This window comes from Felis catus, chromosome F2 (assembly GCF_018350175.1).
Source record: "Felis catus isolate Fca126 chromosome F2, F.catus_Fca126_mat1.0, whole genome shotgun sequence".
NCBI lineage: Eukaryota > Metazoa > Chordata > Mammalia > Carnivora > Felidae > Felis > Felis catus.
The window spans coordinates 80,275,318-80,293,528 of record NC_058385.1 but is presented as its reverse complement, the minus strand read 5'-3'; the positions used below and the strand labels follow the sequence as shown (position 1 = coordinate 80,293,528).

The 18,211-nt window shown below is 55.1% G+C and overlaps 1 protein-coding gene across 30 annotated transcripts in view; it reads left to right on the top strand.

The window, feature by feature from the left end:
- Positions 1-12,721, top strand: part of PTK2 (protein tyrosine kinase 2) — a 258,384-nt gene extending 245,663 nt beyond the window's left edge. For 28 of the 30 annotated variants that reach the window (XM_045049564.1, XM_045049561.1, XM_023248624.2 and 25 more), the window contains 6 exons: positions 2,061-2,100; positions 2,422-2,528; positions 5,597-5,605; positions 6,824-6,979; positions 8,062-8,142; positions 11,474-12,721. In XM_045049564.1, coding sequence (XP_044905499.1) covers positions 2,061-2,100; positions 2,422-2,528; positions 5,597-5,605; positions 6,824-6,979; positions 8,062-8,142; positions 11,474-11,686 — 606 coding nt within the window. In that variant the 3' untranslated portion in view covers positions 11,687-12,721. The remainder of the gene's footprint in view (positions 1-2,060; positions 2,101-2,421; positions 2,529-5,596; positions 5,606-6,823; positions 6,980-8,061; positions 8,143-11,473) is intronic. The other 2 variants (XM_023248626.2, XM_023248638.2) reach the window with 1 other exon arrangement.
- The last annotated feature ends 5,490 nt before the right edge of the window (positions 12,722-18,211 follow it).

Here is an 18,211-nt window from a genome sequence, read left to right as displayed (position 1 = left end):
ATGAGACAGTGAACAAACACTGATAACTGGCCAGTGGAAATCGACCCCATCAGTGTGCATAGAAAGTAGAAAGTGTTTGGCTTTTCAAAATAATACACAGGCTGACGGCATGTTCCTTTTGTGACAACTCTGTGTTAGGTAAATGTTACCAGCCTCAGTTAACAAACCGGAAACGCAAAGCCCCAGACAGTTGAATGACTCCTCCGAGGCCCAGGGCCCGTGGCTGGATACAAGGCACAGCCAGAGCACAGCCTGGCCACGGGCTCGTCCATAGGACTTGCGAAGGCAGAGACTTTGCTGAGCCTCCCCTCCCAGAGCCAACCTGTGGGATTGCCTAGCACAGTGCATGGTACATAGATTTGTTGAATTAACCCAGAATGTTCTTAGAATAGAATTTTCTAGTTAATTGGACTTTCCTTGCTACCTGAGTATCAACCAGAAAATTCTGTGTTTTAACTCTTTTTAAGTATGTGTATTTTACTGCCTGGATCGGGAAACACAACACAACTCACAGACTGTGTCCACTTTTAGAGTTTTGGCCACGTTTCCTGCATTTTTCCGCCATCGCGCATCCTCTGGCTCCCTTGGCTGCCTGGTTCTTCACGTGCTGTTTGCCCCTGCCGGGGGATCCCCCGTCTCTGGGCCACACCCCTCCCAGAGTTCTTCACGGCTTCCCCCACCCCAAGTCTGTGCTCACAGATCACATTCTCAGAAGGCCTGATCTTCCTACTGAAACCTGCGGTGTCCTTCCCTCCGCCCCCCCCCACCCCCCCGTCCTCCTCTCCCTTTTCCACCGGGCTTGGCAATGTGCTGTCATGTGCACCTGCTGTTACTGTCGTGCTCCCTGGGTTACATTTACACTGTCTGCTTCACAAGGGGCGGGGGGGGGGCTCGTTTTGTGCCTGGAGCAGAGCCATTCAGTAACTGTCAAGTAAATGATAGGTTAGAGGTGCCTGGGTGGCTCAGTCGTTTGAGCATCTGACACAGCTTCAGCTCAGGTCATGATCTCATGGTTCGTGAGTTCGAGCCCCTGCACCGGTGCACCGGGCTCTGCGCTGACAGCAAGGCGCCTGTTTAGGACCCCCCCCTCCCCTCCCCCACTCGTGCCTGCTCTCTCTCAAAATAAATACACATTTAAAAATAAATAGGTTAACTGTACAGTGCTACACTGAACGGGTTGTCAGGGAGCCCTCCTTCTTCACACCATACAGGTTTGTGAGTGTCTAAGACCAGGGGTGTGGAAGTGCGTGTGGTTCCGGGAGGCCAGTTTTAATCGCGTGCCGCACTTGCTAGTCTTTGTATCTTAAAGAGGTAGATCCCTTCACGTGACAGAGTGAAGCACCTTAAAATATGTGTATTTGGCAACTAGTTTACTGTCTTAAATTGAGCAAGGTAAGTCTCTCTCTCCAGAGGTAGAGTGTAGGCGTGAAAAGACCGCTTTCATTTCGTCCCGGGGTAGGTTGTGTCCGGGGGACCGCAGGTGTGACAGTGCACGGCAGGCCTGGCCTTGAGCGGAACAGTCTTTGATGGTGTCCCTGGGCGGAACTTCCGGTTGTGCTTTGGCTTCTCGTCTGGGCCGGGAGCCCGGTGGGGACCCGGTGGCTCTGTAGCCGCAGGCCCTGGGTGACAGTGACACCCCAGCGCCACGGTGTCCTCCCACTGTCACCGTTCCTGATCTCACCCCTGCTTGTGAGGAGGACCGGCGGGAGGGAGGGAGGGGGCTTCCTGAGCAACGGACCCGATGCTGGGGAGGCCTGGATCTGTGCTCCTGAAAGGTGGGGACTGGAGGCATCCGGAGACGTAGTTTTTCTGAAGGACATTTTAAGTTGTCCGTGACCGCTCCCGTCCACGCTCCTGTGTATCCCACACCCTGCTGGCAGCTTTGCTTTTTCCTGATCCCCACCCACCTAGGCCTTGAAGGCAGCCCCCCACCTCACCCCCGTCTCGCTGGTCTCAGAGCCCAGTGCTTAGCACAGACGTTCAAGGGGACGGAAGGGGAGGGAAGGCCATCGCCCCATGGTGCCCACTGGCACAGTGACCGACCTTTTCTCTTCCCACAGACGGGAAACCAACACATCTATCAGCCTGTGGGTAAACCAGGTAAGTGAAGACGTGACGTCTGTCAAGTTTTTACAATGTGGAGGGGAGTGGGTTTTACCTGGATATCATTTCTTAGCTTCGGAGTATCTCATGACTTTGTAACCCTTTTTCCTCTGTGGACCAAAGCAAGTATGATGTTTACCAGACTCAGCCCCTGCCTAGCATATCGGAAAACAGACCCTCCCGCCGACGCGTCACAAACGCCTCCTCGGGGTGCCCTCCAAGATTAGTGTGTGTGACAGAAGCACGAACCCGTGTTCAGTGTCTGTCTGGGCCGTGTGTTACTGTACGTCACTTACGGGGACACCTTCCCTCTCCCAGATCCCGCAGCTCCGCCAAAGAAACCGCCGCGGCCTGGAGCCCCCGGTCACCTGGGCAGCCTCGCCAGCCTCAGCAGCCCCGGGGACAGTTACAACGAGGGCGTCAAGGTGAGCGTCCGAGCCTCTCGCTCCGGGTCGGTGACCTGAGACACGAAGCAGAGTCAGTGCCGAGGACGGGACGAGCAGAGTGGCACCGCCGTGGGCCCCAGGCGTCCGTCCGGTGTGGCTCTGAACCCGTCCAGGAGGCGGGAACAAGCTTGACAGGAGCCTGTCTTTTCTGTTTTTCTCTCACGTGGTAGATTCTAGGGCCTCAGTCAGAGCTCAGCCTCCTAGGTAGTTTCCCTCTGATCAGGCAGAGAGGTTCTTTGGAATAAAGTGCTAGGATGGTTTCTGGTTTTAAAAAGTAATTAAACCAGGGTGCCTCTGGGGGAGACCTTCCGCAGGCCCCTCTGTCTCCAAGTGGTGGGAAACTGCCACCGTTTTCCAGATGGAGGCGGGACCACACGTGCAAAAGCGCGTGTGCTGCGTGGACCCAGACCCAGGCAAGGCAGCGTGCGGCTCAGGCGCCCTCACGCGCCACCTGCCCTGCCGGCTGGGACTGGGGCCGTCGGGGTTCCCGAACCCCCCACCCCGGCTCCAGCCAGCCCCGCAGCGTCGGGCCCCAGGTCTCCCGCCAGCAGCCGTCCTCTCCCAGAGAAGCAAAGGCAAGGGTTCTCTGCCGTTCCGTGAGAGGGTCTTCCTCTCAAAGTGTATCCTGTTTCCCAAGTCTGCTACACCTTGTTTTCACGTTTTAATATCTCTGTGGTCAGGGGATGCGCTGGTCCAGTTGGCAGCTTTGCTTTCCCTAGAGGAACATACAAAAGTGCCTCCTGCAGAGGACGGCATCTTAGAGTCGGGAACTGTGTTCTCCGTCAAAAGACGCTGTCTCACCGATACCCACCTTCACCGGGTGCCCTACCTGCATGCACGCTGTGCCAGGACCTGCCCTCACGCCAGCCTCCCTCAGGATCAGTGCTCTGATTATTGTGTCCGCTTTTCACACGAGACCGCAAGCTTCACAGAGGTTAAAGGGTGTGTTCAAGGTTACAGGCTCCCCAGCCGAGCCGGCCTTTAGCCAACATGCTGATTTCCAGAGAGAACAGTATGTTGCCATATTGGGGTCAGGAGGTAGCTAGCTGTAGGGAGAGAAGATGCCAGCTGCAGACACAGGGCAGGGACCGGGGAGTGAACCCAGCCAGACCAGCCTCCCCTCTGCGGGACGCAGCCCAGGTACCGCTGGGCCCGGGGCGCCCCTGGCAGTCAGTGCTGCTCCTGGCTCGGGGCCCAGGGGCTTGGCCTCTGCGGTTTCCCCAGCTGGTGGTGGGGGCACCTCCCACGACTCTTCCAGCGCCAGCACCCCACGGGGTATTCTGATATACCAAGCAGGTGGAAATCTTCACGGAAATAGTATGCTCGCTTACAATGAATTAAGCAAAGATTTTTTAAATAAAGAGTATGAAGTATTATCTTCCTTATCCACCTGTTTGGTGGGGGTTACTGAATCCAGCCTCAAAGAGCAATACTGTTTTAACACAAAAACACTCCTCTTTAGATGTAGTTCATCCAGGTAACGTTTAGCCAGACATCGGTGTCTCTTTGGTGGCTTTGTTTTGATTCTGGATTCTCTGAGGCTTTAAGCTCCCACCTGAGCCATTGGAACTGTTGATGTCTCTACAGGGTGGCACTTTATCCTAAGTACCCGCCAGGGGTCTCCAAGTTGTCAGGCTCCAGAAAATAGGAACCCAGGAACAGATGCCTGTCCAAACGAAGCTGTTGCTTCGGGAAGGTCACTGTGCATGGTCCCTGGAAGTGCTGAGACCGTGCTTCTGTGACCCGCCTTGGGCGAAGGGCAAATACAGAACAGAAGCTCTGGATGGGTTAGCATAAAGCAGCCTTTGCCTCCGAGAGTCCAGAATGGTGGCGGTTCTTCCTGACGGAGCCCTGCCTGTGGCTGCTCTTCAGGAAACTGTGCCTTTATGTTGGTGTCGTCTGGGCGTGGCCTGCGTCACAGGGCTGCACATGACTCGGCGCAGGAAGTAAGAGACGAGATGTCGTCTTTGAAGTGATGCAGTTAGGAACAACCTCCCTCTTTCTAATGCAGGGGAAACACTGGAGGGTTGTACCTGGAAGTTTAAGATTCTGCCTAACTCTTATACCACAGGGTACACTTGTTCCAGATGATTCTAAGGAAGAAGCAAGATAGATAGCTACCTTTCCCCAGTTAGCTTGATCTTTTAAGTTACAATAGGATAGTCTTGGTGTAAGCTGTAGAGGAAAAAGCATTAAATAAAAGTTGTGACTTTCAAATAAGGGAGCCTTAAACCATAAGAATTGGCTCAAAAGAAGGGTTTGTTTTGTTTTCTTTAAAATTTATTTTTTTTATTTATTTTTAATCTTTTTTTTTTTTTTGAGAGAGAGAGAGAGAGAGACAGAGGGCAAGCAGGGTGGAGGGGGCAGTGGGCAGAGAGAGGAGACACAGAATCCGAAGCCACCTCCAGGCTCTGAGCTGTCAGCACAGAGCCCAGTGCAGGGCTCGAACTCACAAACTGTGAGGTCATGACCTGAACTGAAGTCGGACACTTAACAAACTGAGCCACCCAGGCACCCGTTTTTGTTTTTAAAATAAGCTTCTGATGTCTCTAAACGCAGCCCCAAGCCAGGGGTCTTTATTCTGGTGCTAGGGCTAACGACAAAGCCCGTTTTTGAGGGCGCCGGGGGCCGGACTTGGGGAGCGAGGTTGACAGCCTCTCCCGATGGCCCAGAAGCCTGGCGGGCGGTTCTCGGTGACAGCGAGCATATTCCGGTGCCTTTCTCTCTGAAGTCCCTAGTGCTTTGCTTCTCGCACGGCTACCAGATTGTCCCTCTCAGGCTTTGCGTGTTTTTCTCACTCACTCCGTGCAGACCAGCCTGGTGTGTGGCGGGCCTCGTGACTGAGTGTGCGGGCACCTGGCCGGCCCGCTGCTGTGCTTAGACAACGGGCAGCGAGGGCTGCGGGCAGGCTGCAGGCTCGCTCCGTCTGGTTCTGCTCGTGTGTTTTTGTGGGGGTTTTGTCTGCTGCCTTTATTAATACTGTTTTTCTTTTTTCCCTTTCTCTGATAAATTTCTCTAACTTTTCCTCACCTCCCGTTCAACAATAGCCATGGAGGGTAAGCACATCGTGTCTGTGTGTCTGTCCCACTCCTTCACACCTAGCACTCTGCATGTGACTCTAGCAGAGGTCAGGAAGCCGGGGGGGGGGGGGGCGCAGTTTTGCCGGGCTCCTCACCAAAAACAGCCTTTTACCTGCCAGAGACTGGGGCATGAGCATCTTTGCAGTGACTGACTATTCCTGTCCACGTCTGTCCCATGTCCCAAAACTTATTTATTTTTTGAGAGAGAGAGAGAGAGAGCCCAAGGCAGGGAGGGGCAGAGAGAGAGAATCCCAAACTCGGAACAGCCAGGTCCCAGGCTCCTCGGACAGAGTCAGCCCGAGGGTGCAGAGTGGCCCCTAGAGGTGTGGACCGAGCGCTGGCCGCAGACCCAGCGGCAAACAGCTGCTGTCACCTGCTGTGGTTGAGTCTTCTTAAACACACAGGCTGCCGTTCCGTGCCTGCTCTTGCCAACTTGGGCCATTAAATGCCGCCGGGGACTTTCTGCAGACCCTGCGCTCGCCCGCCTTCGGTCGGAGTCCGGCTTATCCCGGGTCCCATTCGTGGTGTCTCTGTGCCCGGACCCTGGGGTGGGCGCCTGCACATGAGCCCCTTTATGTCACCGTCACCACGCGGCCAGGTGAGGAGCTGAGGCCCCACCACCCTCGAGGGCAGCGCTGGGCTCCCGGCGGCAACACCTGCCAGCATGTGGTGTCGCTTCACAGACTGGCACCTGCCGGCTCCTAACAGTCGTGCAGGGAACACACACGTTTCCGAAGTTCGGTGGTGTGGAGACAGCCACGCTGAGCCCTAGCTCTTACTTCCTGCAGGAGTCCCCCTGACGTAGAACGCTCGACCAGCTTCCTCTGAAATCCTCAGAGAGATGCCAAATACGTGAATTCTTTCTTGGCGAATGATGGTGGAGGGGCCTTGAATCACTTCTCTGGAAGAATCTGGGGCTTTTAGTATAACGTGTGTGATGCCATCTCCTTCCCTTTAACTGAGCTCAAAGTTATAAAAAAATTATTGCCTCGGACCCTTGTCACGTAGATGGGTTACTTTCCTGTCATCCTCCAAGTGAGCCGTAGCCCGGTCAGACCAAAAAACTCCGTGTGATCTGCTTTGATCTCTTTTAAAGACCACCCCCCGCCCCCCGCCCCCCGCCCCCGCCCAGCTGCAGGGATGTGCTGCCACCTAGTGGGGGCTGGCGAGGTGACGGCAGCTTCTGTGTTGCAGCTTCAGCCCCAGGAAATCAGCCCCCCGCCCACTGCCAACCTGGACCGGTCCAACGACAGGGTGTACGAGAATGTGACGGGCCTGGTGAAGGCTGTCATCGAAATGTCCAGCAAGATCCAGCCAGCCCCCCCGGAGGAGTACGTTCCCATGGTGAAGGTAAACCACAGTCGCGTGCCCACTCCCGCGGAAGGCTCGGGGACCCTCGGAGTCAGACCTGGCGCTTCAGGAGCCGTGTGTGAGGGTCCCGCACAGTGACCGTGCTGAGTCAGGATGAACTGTTGGTCCTGTGGTAGTTGCTGCTCACACATACGGACCAGCCTGTAGCGTGAAGCGTGAAAGCAGGCGGGCCAGCGCTGCGCGCGCCTTCGAGACACGCGGCTCTGCCGTGGGAGCACCAGCTCGCGCACGCGGGAGACCGGTTGTCCTTCAGACGCTGTCCGGGGAAGGGGCCGTCCTGGAGAGGGACGTCGGGGGCTTTGGCTGTGCTGTTTCCTTCAGCTCTCTGAAGTGTGGGTGCTCTCTGAGCCTTTTCTCACGAGGGTCAGACAGAAATGAAAACGTCCTGCCGCTAGCCTAGCCTCACCTTTCCAAGCTGTGTTCAGGGGCGTGGTGTCCTGGAAGAGAGCGCCAGAGGCTCTGAAAAGCGATGCCAGGCCGCCACAGGGCAGGGCACTGGGCAGGCTCAGGGGTGTCCGCAGTGCAAGGAGCGCCGTAAAGCTTGGCTCTAAGCCTGGATTTCCAAAACGTGCGCTTGAAGACGCTTCTTTTAAAATTGTGGTAAAACACGTGAAACACAAAATCTGCCTTCCTAGCCACCGCGAGGTCTACACCGGTGTTAAGTTCGTTCACACCGTTAGACAGCTGGCCTCCAAGACTCTCCTCGCCTTGCAAAACTGGCGGCGTCCCCAGGGGCCTGGTGCCCCATCTCCCCCTTCGGGGCGGGCTTATGCCGCTGAGCACCGTGCTGTACAGGCTCGCCCACGCCTTGGCGGGCGTCAGGATGTCTTCCTCTTCGAGGCTGGCTGATCGTCCCGCCGGGGACCACATCCTGAGAGTTCAGAGATCTGAGTGTTAGAAATTCCTGATAAGTTTGGATCGGGCTCAGTACTGAGGAAAAGAAATACGGAAATGTTCATGCGGCGTCAGAAAGGAAGCAAGGCCTGTCACCGAGGGGAGGGGCGCTGCTGGCGTGAGAGTCCTTGCGTGTGCTCTGACACGGGTGTGGTCTTGTCTGCTAGGAAGTCGGCCTGGCCCTGCGGACATTACTGGCCACCGTGGACGAGACCCTTCCGGTCCTGCCAGCCAGCACTCACCGAGAGGTAAGACACAGCGCCCCCTTCCTGCGCTGGCAGTGCGGGCAGGACGCGCTCTGAGGTCGTGACCTTCCGCCAGCGAGGCCCGTGGGCTGTGGCTTGCCTGCCCGGACGTGGCCGTTCACCGTGGAGGCAGCGTGGGCCGGCACCCGCTGGGCTCGGTCAGATCCCGCTCCACTGTTGCTCCACAGCCGCTGAGGCGGGGCCCAAAAGACAGGCGGCTCGTAGGGGACGGTGGGGAGCACGGGTGCAGGGCTGGGCGAGGGCCACATCCTCCAGCGCCAGCTCGGGGAGAGGCCAGAGGACAACGGAAATGAGCCGGGAGAGGCAGCCCACCCTCCTCCCTTGAATTCTCCTGAAAAAATTAGAGTTTGCACACGGTGCCGGTTTTCCCTGTAGAGTAGTGATACCGAAAAGTGCCTTTTGAGTGAAAACATGTGTTTTAAAATTTTTTTAAGGAATCACGATTCACCTAAAACCCGGTCTCTCGGCAGTAATCCTCATTTTTGCCTTTTTTGGCCATTGTGCATCATGTGTTGACTAACAGATGAGCAGACACAGCTGCATCGTTTTCATAAAGCACCCAGCTGTGCCGGCCTCCAGGGTGTGCTCTGTCCTCCAGAGGGGCCCCCGGTCTCCTCCAGAGGTGGATGCCGCCCGGGCCACACGCACATGTGGCTCTGTCCCCCAGAGTCTGAGGCTGCCCCAGCCTTGCTCCCCCTTCTTACTCTATCCCCACGCCTCCCAGCTCCTGCACCTACCTTCCCACCGTCCCTAGCCCTGCAGCCCAGCAGGCTCTGTTCTCATTTGTTTTCTTAGTTTCTATTTGAAATGGTGTCAAACTTAAAAGTGGTAGGAATAGTGCAGAGAATTCCCGAACATTCTCCACCTAGTCTCGCTGCCTTTTAACATTGTCTCACATCTGTGTCCTCGGTCTCTGGTTATCACCACACGGTCTCCTTCCTGTGAACCGTTTGACCCTCAGTGGTTCCATCTGTATCTCCAGTCGGGAGGCGGTTCTCACACGCTCTAGGGTTCCAGCAGCCTGGGCCGCCAGCGCCCCGCATTGTCCCCGTGCGTGGTCACACCCGGGAGCCTCACCGTCTAGTCCACAGCCAGCAGAGCTCTGACGTGACGCCCCGCGACAGTCTGTTAGCCCCCTTCCGCCTGGAGTAGGTCCTCAGACTCCGTCTTTCTGCCATCAGCGTCTTGGAAGGCTGTAGGCCAGTTACCTTGGAGAGTATTCCCAGAGAGGAGTTGAGGGGTTTTGTGCAAAGACTGACGTTCCCTCCTGATGAGATCGAGGTCGAATTCTTCTCGGGACATTGTGTCCGAGGCTCCTGGTGTCCAGGTGACGCCCGTCTTGAACTGGCACAGCCCGTATCCATGCTTCCCTTGCAAAGGGCCTCCGATCGCCTGAGCGGAGTACCTGTGTATTCCTAGCCGGTTGGGCGCTGGCTGGCTCGTCTACCTCGTTGGGACTTTAATTGGTCGCTTCCACAACGAGCGAGAGTTTTGCCAAAAGGGGGAAAGTTCCAGTGCCAGAGGCCAGAAAGTGGTATCCTGACATAAGTGTTTTGCCAGAGCCATTTCTAACTTCTTACTTCGGCCGATAAAGCCTGAAACTGCCTCTCCGTCTGCCCTGAGGCTTCTGTGCCACTTGCTCTCGCATACACATTTTTTGTTGATTATTGCTTTTTAAAAGAAGGAGGGAAGCTTTATTTGATCTTGCTTCCGCCTTCCTCGGTCCCTCTGTCCCCTCGTGCTTCCTGAGAGAGCGGCCGGTCCTCCTGGACCAAATTGTCCCCATTCCTTCCCTGCGGCTGCCTGGGGCCACCGGCGACCGTGCCCCCCGAGCCCCCATCCTGGCTCGTCTGCGAGGCCCCCGCGGGCTTCAGAGCCACCCTCCCTCGCGTGTCTCAGGCCCACATCCCGCTCTGGTTCCTCTTCTTGGCTGCCCCGAGCGTGGCCGTCCCCAAAGGTGCCGCACACCCTTGTCTTACAGAACGCTTTTTCTCCTTGGTGGCTCTCCGCCCCTTACGTGGATGCAAATATCTGATGCCTCCGGTGGGACCTCTGCCTGAGCTGTTGGATGTCTGCCTTCAGCAGGACATTCTGCTCCTGGTTTTGCTCCCAGTTGCTGGGGCCACCACGCCCTTGCCACCCCTGCCTCCGGGAACCCCCTTCTCCCCACCCACCCCCGCCCCCCCCCCCCCCCACACACACATACAAGCAGCCGCTCACCTGTCGGCATCACGCCGCAGGCTGGGCCTCTCCGTTCTCCCTTCCACCGCCCCCCTCCCCTCAGTTCCCACAACAGTCTCTGAGCTGCCTCCTCTGCCCCTGGCTCTCCCGCCCCTCCCTCCCACTCCCACACGGCCACCAGGGCCCTGTTGCCAGAATTCCTCTCCGGACGATGGCATTCCCCTCGCTAAAAATCTCCTAGGCCTCCCATTGTCCCAGCGGGACGGAGGTAACTTGTCACGGCTTGTGAGGGAGCCAGCCTCCTTCTGCAGTCATTCTCTGTGAAGTCTCCTGACCCTCCCAGAACGAATGGATTGTGTCTTTCCATTGTGGATTCATCCCAGCGTATTGGAGGTAGTTGTGCGCAGGCTTCTCCGCACCAGACTGTGCGCACAAGTGTGTCTGTTTCCTTCCTTAATCCACACCACCAAGTGCCTCGTACAGGTGTGCGCAGTAATCAGTAAGGGACCGAGCAGTAAATCGTCACCGGCTGAATAAGCAGACGGGGAGGGAGAGACACCCGAGCAGAGCATCCCGATCCCTGAGGCGGCTTCTTCCGCCACTGCTGCCCCCGCTCCAGCCTCTCATCAGTTTGGGAGGGCGGCGGTGGGACCGGGGTGTCCTTCTCGCGCGGCAGAGGCAGGTCCTGAGCCATGGTTGGTCTTGTAGGAAGAGTACTAGACTGCGAGTCCACACCCAGGTTTCTGTCTGGAACCGGAAGCCAGGCAGCTGGGCAACCTCAGCGCGTCTCCTGGTGTCTCGGTTGCCTGCTCCGACGGGAGGGCGCCAGGCTGGGGGCCTCCGAGGTTCCGTCAGAACCTGTGATTCCTTTAAGAAGCCAGAGTCCTGCCAGTCACTGAGATTCATGGTCGCTGAGGGCTTTTGTGGAAAGAGGCTGCTGGTGCACACGGGCGCATGCATACTCTGTCGGCCGGTTTCCTAGAGGAGACGCTGATCTTACCCCGTCTACGTCAGGCAGGTCTGTTTACGGGGAAGAGCGTTTCTTCTCCGGAGGCGCCCAAGGCGGGTGCATAAGGGTTGCCTGAGCGGAGCGCGGAACGTGCCCGTCCTGACGCCTCTCTTGTGCTTCCAGATCGAGATGGCCCAGAAGCTGTTGAACTCCGACCTGGGCGAGCTCATCAACAAGATGAAGCTGGCCCAGCGGTGCGCCATGACCAGCCTGCAGCAGGACCACAAGAAGCAGATGCTGACCGCCGCCCACGCCCTGGCCGTGGACGCCAAGAACTTACTCGACGTCATCGACCAGGCCAGACTGAGGGCACTCGGACACGCGAGGCCGCGCTGAGGGGCCCCCCGGGCCTCGGGGAGGACGCGCCCCGGCGCCCCGCCAGCAGCGAGGGGCTCCCCCGCGCCCGGGGCTGTGACTGACGGCCGGTTCAGAACCTCTCTCGGACAAATTTAACCGCATTTGATTTGAGTTCGTTGTTTGGTTTTGTTTTTCTTTAATCATGGTGTTCGGAAAAGTCCAGGATCCAAAATGTGGCATTTTTCTGAGAATGAAGATTGTTCGTGAGAAGCTTTCAAGAATCACCAAGAACAGATGACCGTCCCATGAGGGCGTGTTTCTGTGGAAACGGCCCAGGCGGGGCCGTGCGTGCGGGGCCTGAGCCAGCTCAGCTGCGCACAGGCAGAGGAGACCGGGCGGAGAGTTCCGGGAAACCCGAGGGGCTGAGAACTCTTCTGCGTGTGCAGAGTGGCCAGCCAGACCGGAGTTTCCGCTGTGAGGACGCCCTTCCGTCGCAGTACGCAAGCAGCACTCTAAGAGAACATCGGAGCTATATTTTGAAGACTTGGGTCATTTCAGAAACAAACGGAACAACAGCCACCCTTCTGTCCTTCCCGCCTTTTACTTTCCTGTTGGATATGTGAAGATTCGGTTGGAAGCTAGCTGTAGACCACACTAAAAACTTTTGTCTTTTTTCACCAGAATAATGTGCCAGTTTTTTGTAGCAATGTTATTTCTCTTGGAAGCAGAAATGCTTTGCGCCAGAGCACCTCCAAACTGCATTGAGAAGAAGTTCTGGAACCATCCCTGTTTTCCATTTTTATATAATTTATAAAGAAAGACGAAAGCCATGTTGACTATCTTGCGGCCACTAGAGCTGACTAACCCTTCCTTGTGTCTGTCTTCCCAGGAGGCGAGTAAGCAAAGCAGAGAGAGTTGGTTTTCTTTTGATGTCCAGTTACACCATCCATTCTGTTAAGTAATTTTGAAGAGTATACCCTCCCTTTAGTTTGTCGGGGGATATAAATTATTCTCAGGAAGAATATAATGAACTGTACAGTTACTTTGACCTATTAAAAAGGTGTCACCAGTAAAGCTGTCGCTGTAGTAGCCTTTCTTCGGGTTCCTTCAGACCCTTTAAAAGTTTTCAGGCGACCTGTCAGATAACATACAGGAAGGCTCTCGACAATTACTGGTCCTTCTTTCCCTGTCTTCCAGAGAGGTCAAGGATTTTAGCACAGGAGGATGGCCGCACACAAATCAGGCCTTTCTTTCCATCTCTGCCTATCGCATGCAAAGTCGAGAGAGGAGTGATGTTCATCCGGGAGCCGTTGCCTCTGTGGCCTTGACGTCCTCACGGGCGTCGCGGCCTCGAGGACACAGCTGTGACCGGCTCTGTCACTAGGGAAATGGTCAGCACGCGGTCCCCCAGGCCCGCCCCAGTCTTGCCAGAACCTCCGAGCCGGAGCAAACAACACTGGGCTCTGCAGACGGGGAAGAGCCAGGAGCCGAGCTCCCGAGTGGAGGGATTGAGGGGATGTTCCCAGGTACATACATATTCCCATGGCTGCAGCGGCCGTTCCTTCTCTGGGCCCAGGACACCGACTTCCTGGGAGGAAAAGGCCAGGGGGTGTTACCCTGAGTTTCCCTCACTGTCCCGCTTCCTCCTCGCTGCAGTGGTGGCCGTGAGGTCAATGCCCCCACATACATCACAGGGGGGCCTGCCGTCGGGCCAGTGTCCCCGGGGAAGGGGGCCCAGTCGCCACGAGAAGCACTGCCTCACAGCGAGAGTCGCTTGAAATCGTACCCTTTTCCTCCCGGTGCGCCTCGCCCTCTGGCACGAACAACTGAGGTAGGTCTCGCGCATCCTGTGAGGCAAAGAGAAAGAAACGCATTTTGGTCGCGGGAACGGGCGACCACGGGCCGGACGGCGTGGTGTCCGCGCGGGAGCTGGCCTGTGGTGTGCTGACGCAGGGGACCAAGGGACTGTCACAGGGACCGCTCGGGGACTCAGCTGTGTTACCCTGCGGGGGACCCCGACCTGACGTGAAAGCCGGTCCGCGTCGGGCAGGAGGAGCACAACAGACGGTGAACGTCCCCCGCTCACAGCCTCATGTCTGGGTTCCTCCAGCTGTTTTGTACTTAACAGGAGCTTAGTTAGGGAGTACTTCACGTAGAGAGAGGGCACACACACGGTGCTCGCTGAACTTGTCACGAAGCAACAGAGTCTTGTAACTGACGCCCGATTCAGACACAGCGTAGCGCTTACGGCACCCCGGTCCCCGCTTCGCAGGAAGGTGGCAGCCGCCCGATTGTCCTCTGTCCGTCCAGACGGCAGGAACCTGTGCGGGAGACCGTTGGGGGGCCTTCTTCTCCGGGCCTGCACAGAGTAGGGGACACGCTGCCATCCCTCGGGAGGCCCCCTGTCCACTTGGCCGCCAGTCCCCATCCTGCCCCGGGCGGTGGCCCCACCTCCAGCACTAACCCTCTACCCGCTTCTAGGAAGGCGCCGTCTGCACTCTGGCTCCTCACTCGGTGACATCTCGGACTGTCCGTGCTGCGTGCGCATCCTGTGCGTCCCGCGGCCCGGCCGCCGCAACCCGTTCACCTGTGCACCTGCTGCATTGTTACCGGCACTGCCGCGGGCGTGTATGTGCACGTAACACATTCCCGTTTCTCGTGACAAACAGCCGTTCATATGCTGTTTCTGGAACTTACGGTAAGTGTATGTTCGACTTCCTTAGAGACCGCCAAACCATCTTCGCATGTGGTTGTGCCGCATCGCGCCTTGACCGGCAGTGTCTGAGCCTCCCCGGTGCCCATTCCCCTTGGTCCTGTCATTTCAGACTTGGCGGCAGTGTGCGTCTCTGATGTTAAGCGTCTTTCTCTATGCTAACCGTTCCTTACCTCTTCTGTGAAGTGTCTGCACAAATATGTTGCTTTTTTTGCAACGGGACTGGTGAGCATTTATTTACGAGTGCTAGAGCCTCCTTCTGTGTCCCGGGTGCTCGTCTCATCACATTCCCGCTCCGGAATGGAGCCGTTCATCCTCGTGCGTCGATTCTCCCTCGGAGTCTCCAGGCAGACTTCCGGCCTCCAGAACTGGGGGAGAGGAAGTTTCTGTTGCTTTAAGCCTCCGATTAGCAGCCCCAGGACACCAGTCCTGCCTCCAAGTACTTCAGCGTGCATCTCCTGAGAGCAAGGACACTCACACACACGACACGGCATCACACTCCGAAGACTTCCCGTTGTCTAATGTACGAGCCGCCAGTAATGTACTTTACGTCATTTTCCCCCAAATCCAAAACCCAGTCCCGGGTCGTGCCTTCATTTGGTTGTCCTGGTGTTTTGGTGGTGCTGGTTTCCAGGAATTTTGCAAGCTCTTTGTCAAACACAGCCGTTATTAGAAATTAAGTTATATATACCTATAACTAATTAAATTATATTGGAAACAAAGGTAACAAGGGCACAGAACTCAGCGCTTCCTCATTACTACATCGTGCTGTTACCCAAGCTCTCGGGCTGTGTATGTCGATTGTGGCTGTTTGACCACACGCGGTGTGACCGTGTGTTCTGCGCGTCCCTGCCCACGTCTGTGTTCGGTGACCTCACCTCGGCAGCTTGAAATTAGCCAGGGCTGGAGTCACGGAAATCGGCAGACACTACAACTCTTCCTCTGGGAACCTGTTGTCCACCGTTCGTGGCACACGGCTACCCTCTAGTTCCCTTTGTCTTTCATGACTGTATTTTTTAAGAATGCAGGCCAGTTTGGGACAGTGACCCTGTTTCAGCTTGCCTGAAGGCTCCGCGTTACCAGATTCAGGCCGGCCAGCATGTTCCGTATGTGGTAACGTGAGCCCCGTGGTTCTGCTTACTCATTCTTTCTCCCAGCTTTGGGGGTGACGTGGCCCGCAGTGGTGCTGAGTGGACCGAAAAGCTTGACTGGTGCCCCCAACACCCTGTGCGTCTGAATGTGCTCTGGAGACGACAAGGCAGCCCAGTGGGGATCCAGCTGGACTTGCTTTCTGTCTGTCACTAAGGCAGTGACTTTGCAGAAGGGAATCCCCCCCCCCCACACACACACCCTCCTGCTGCCAGGACTCTGTGAATGTTTATATGGATCTGGAGTAAAAAAGGCGGGGCGGGGGGATGCCTGGGCGTCAGTCGTTAAGTGTCCCATTCTTGATTGCCACTCGGGCCACGATCTCATGATTTGTGAGATCGAGCCCCGCGTCGGCTCCGTGCTGACAGTGCGGAGCCTGCTTGGGATTCTCTGCCTCCCTCTCTGCCCCTCCCCTCCCTCTCAAAATAAAGAAATAAACTGAAAAAATAAAATGGACCGGGTAGCGCTGGCTTTCAGTTTTGCCCCGTGCTACACGTTTTCCTGGGTGACTGGGGGCCGGGCACCTGAGCGGTTTTCTCGTGGGCGTTTCTGTAACTCGGCGTTGCTCCCCCACCCCCCAGACGGTGTGGGCACTCACGGCCACCGCACAGCCTCACAGGTGCGCCCCGACTTACCTGGGTGTGGGGCACCCTCGTCAGCCCGGTCGTTGTTGGACACGGGCCTCTGGAGACACTGCCAGGACACAGGTCAAGGTCAGGGCCCAGGTGCCGGAGAAGGCCCGGCGCCTGCGAGTCCACAGAAACGGACCAAGAACTACAGCTCATCCCCACGCAAGCAGCCCATAACCACTGTCACCGTGGGACTTCAGTACCCACGTGGGATCGGCACAAAATTTAACTGACTTTCTGGAAAACGGGGGTGCGCATCGGGGTGAGGGAAAATCCTACTTTCCAGGCAGAGTCTGCAGGAGGCAGGGGGCTGCACACCCTCCTATGGTGAACCCCATTGTGTCGGCCTCTCTGTCCCCTCCTCTGTGACACACAGCCATGTGTGAACCTCCCTGCGTCCTGACAAGGGCCCACGTATTCGTGCACGTGCGTGTAGTTACAGAAGCAGGCCTAAAGGGCCGTGTTAGCTAACGCTTTCATTTGGTTCTTTTTTAAAAAAATATTTTTAACATTTATTTATCTTTTAAAGAGAGAGAGAGAGGCAGAAAGAGGTAAACAGAAGATCTGAAGCAGGCTCCATGCTGTGAGCACAGAGCCCGATGTGAGGCTTGAACCAAAGAACCGTGACGTGAGATCATGACCTGAGCCGAAATCAAGAGTCAGCCATTTAACCGACTGAGCCCCGCAGGTGCCCCTAACGCTTTCGTTTTGAAATGTAACCAATCTTATCGAGTAGAAGAGGCTGTTTAAATCCATTGATTTTACTATGTTAATTTCAGCACCTTGACAAATGTGTTTATTTGCAGAGAAAACAGGAAGAAGCATGTGTGGAATTGTGTGACAAACGCCTACTTTTTCTGTCTCTGTGCATTTCAATGTCTTTACAAGTTTTCAGGCAAACAACTTAGTATTAACCCAAGACCCAAAGTCAATTAGGAATTTTAAAAGTTGTGTTTAGATTGGGAAGAAAGAATAACGAAATCACTGGTGGCATTAACATTTGCAGCAGATGCAAAAGACATGAACAGACACTTCTCCAAAGGAGACATCCAGATGGCCAACTGACACGAAACGACGCTCAACATCACTCAGCACCGAGTCAAATACAAATACAAATCAAAACCACACCGAGATACCCTCCCGCCGGTCAGAGTGGCTACAACGAACAACTCAGGAAACAACAGATGCTGGCGAGGATATGGAGAAGCGGGAACCCTCTTGCACTGTTGGTGGGAATGCAAACTGGTGCAGTTGCTCTGGGAAACAGTGTGGAGTTTCCTCAAAAAACCAAAACTAGAACTACTCTACGACCCAGCGATTGCACTACTAGGCATTTACCCACGGGATGCAGGTGTGCTGTTTCGAAGGGACACATGCACCCCAGTGTTTATAGCAGCCCTATCAACAATAGCCAACGTATGGAAAGAGCCCAAATGTCCATCGATGGATGAATGGATAAAGAAGATGTGGTATATATATATATATATATATATATATATATATATATATACACACACACACACAATGGATATATATATATCCATTGTATATATATTATATACAATATATATATACATACATATATATATACATATATATACATATATATACATATATATACATATATATATACAATGGATATATATATATATAATGGATATATATATATATATATATATATATATATACATACTCAGCAATCAAAAAGAGTGAAATCTTGCCATTTGCAACAATGTGCATGGAACTAGAGGGTATTATGCTAAGCGAAATTAACCAGTCAGAGAAAGACACATATGACTTCACTCATATGAGCACTTTAAGATACAAAACAGATGAACATAAGGGAAGGGAAATAAAAATAATATAAAAACCGGGAGGGGGACAAACATAAGAGGCTCTTAGATATAGAGAAGAAGCAGAGGGTTGCTGCAGGGGTTGTGGGAAGGGGGATGGGCTAACGATAAGGGGCACTAAGGAGGACACTTGCTGGGATGAACACTGGATTCCACACCTGAAGTCATTATTGCACTAGATGCTAACTAACTTGGATGTAAATTTAGTAATAACACTTGC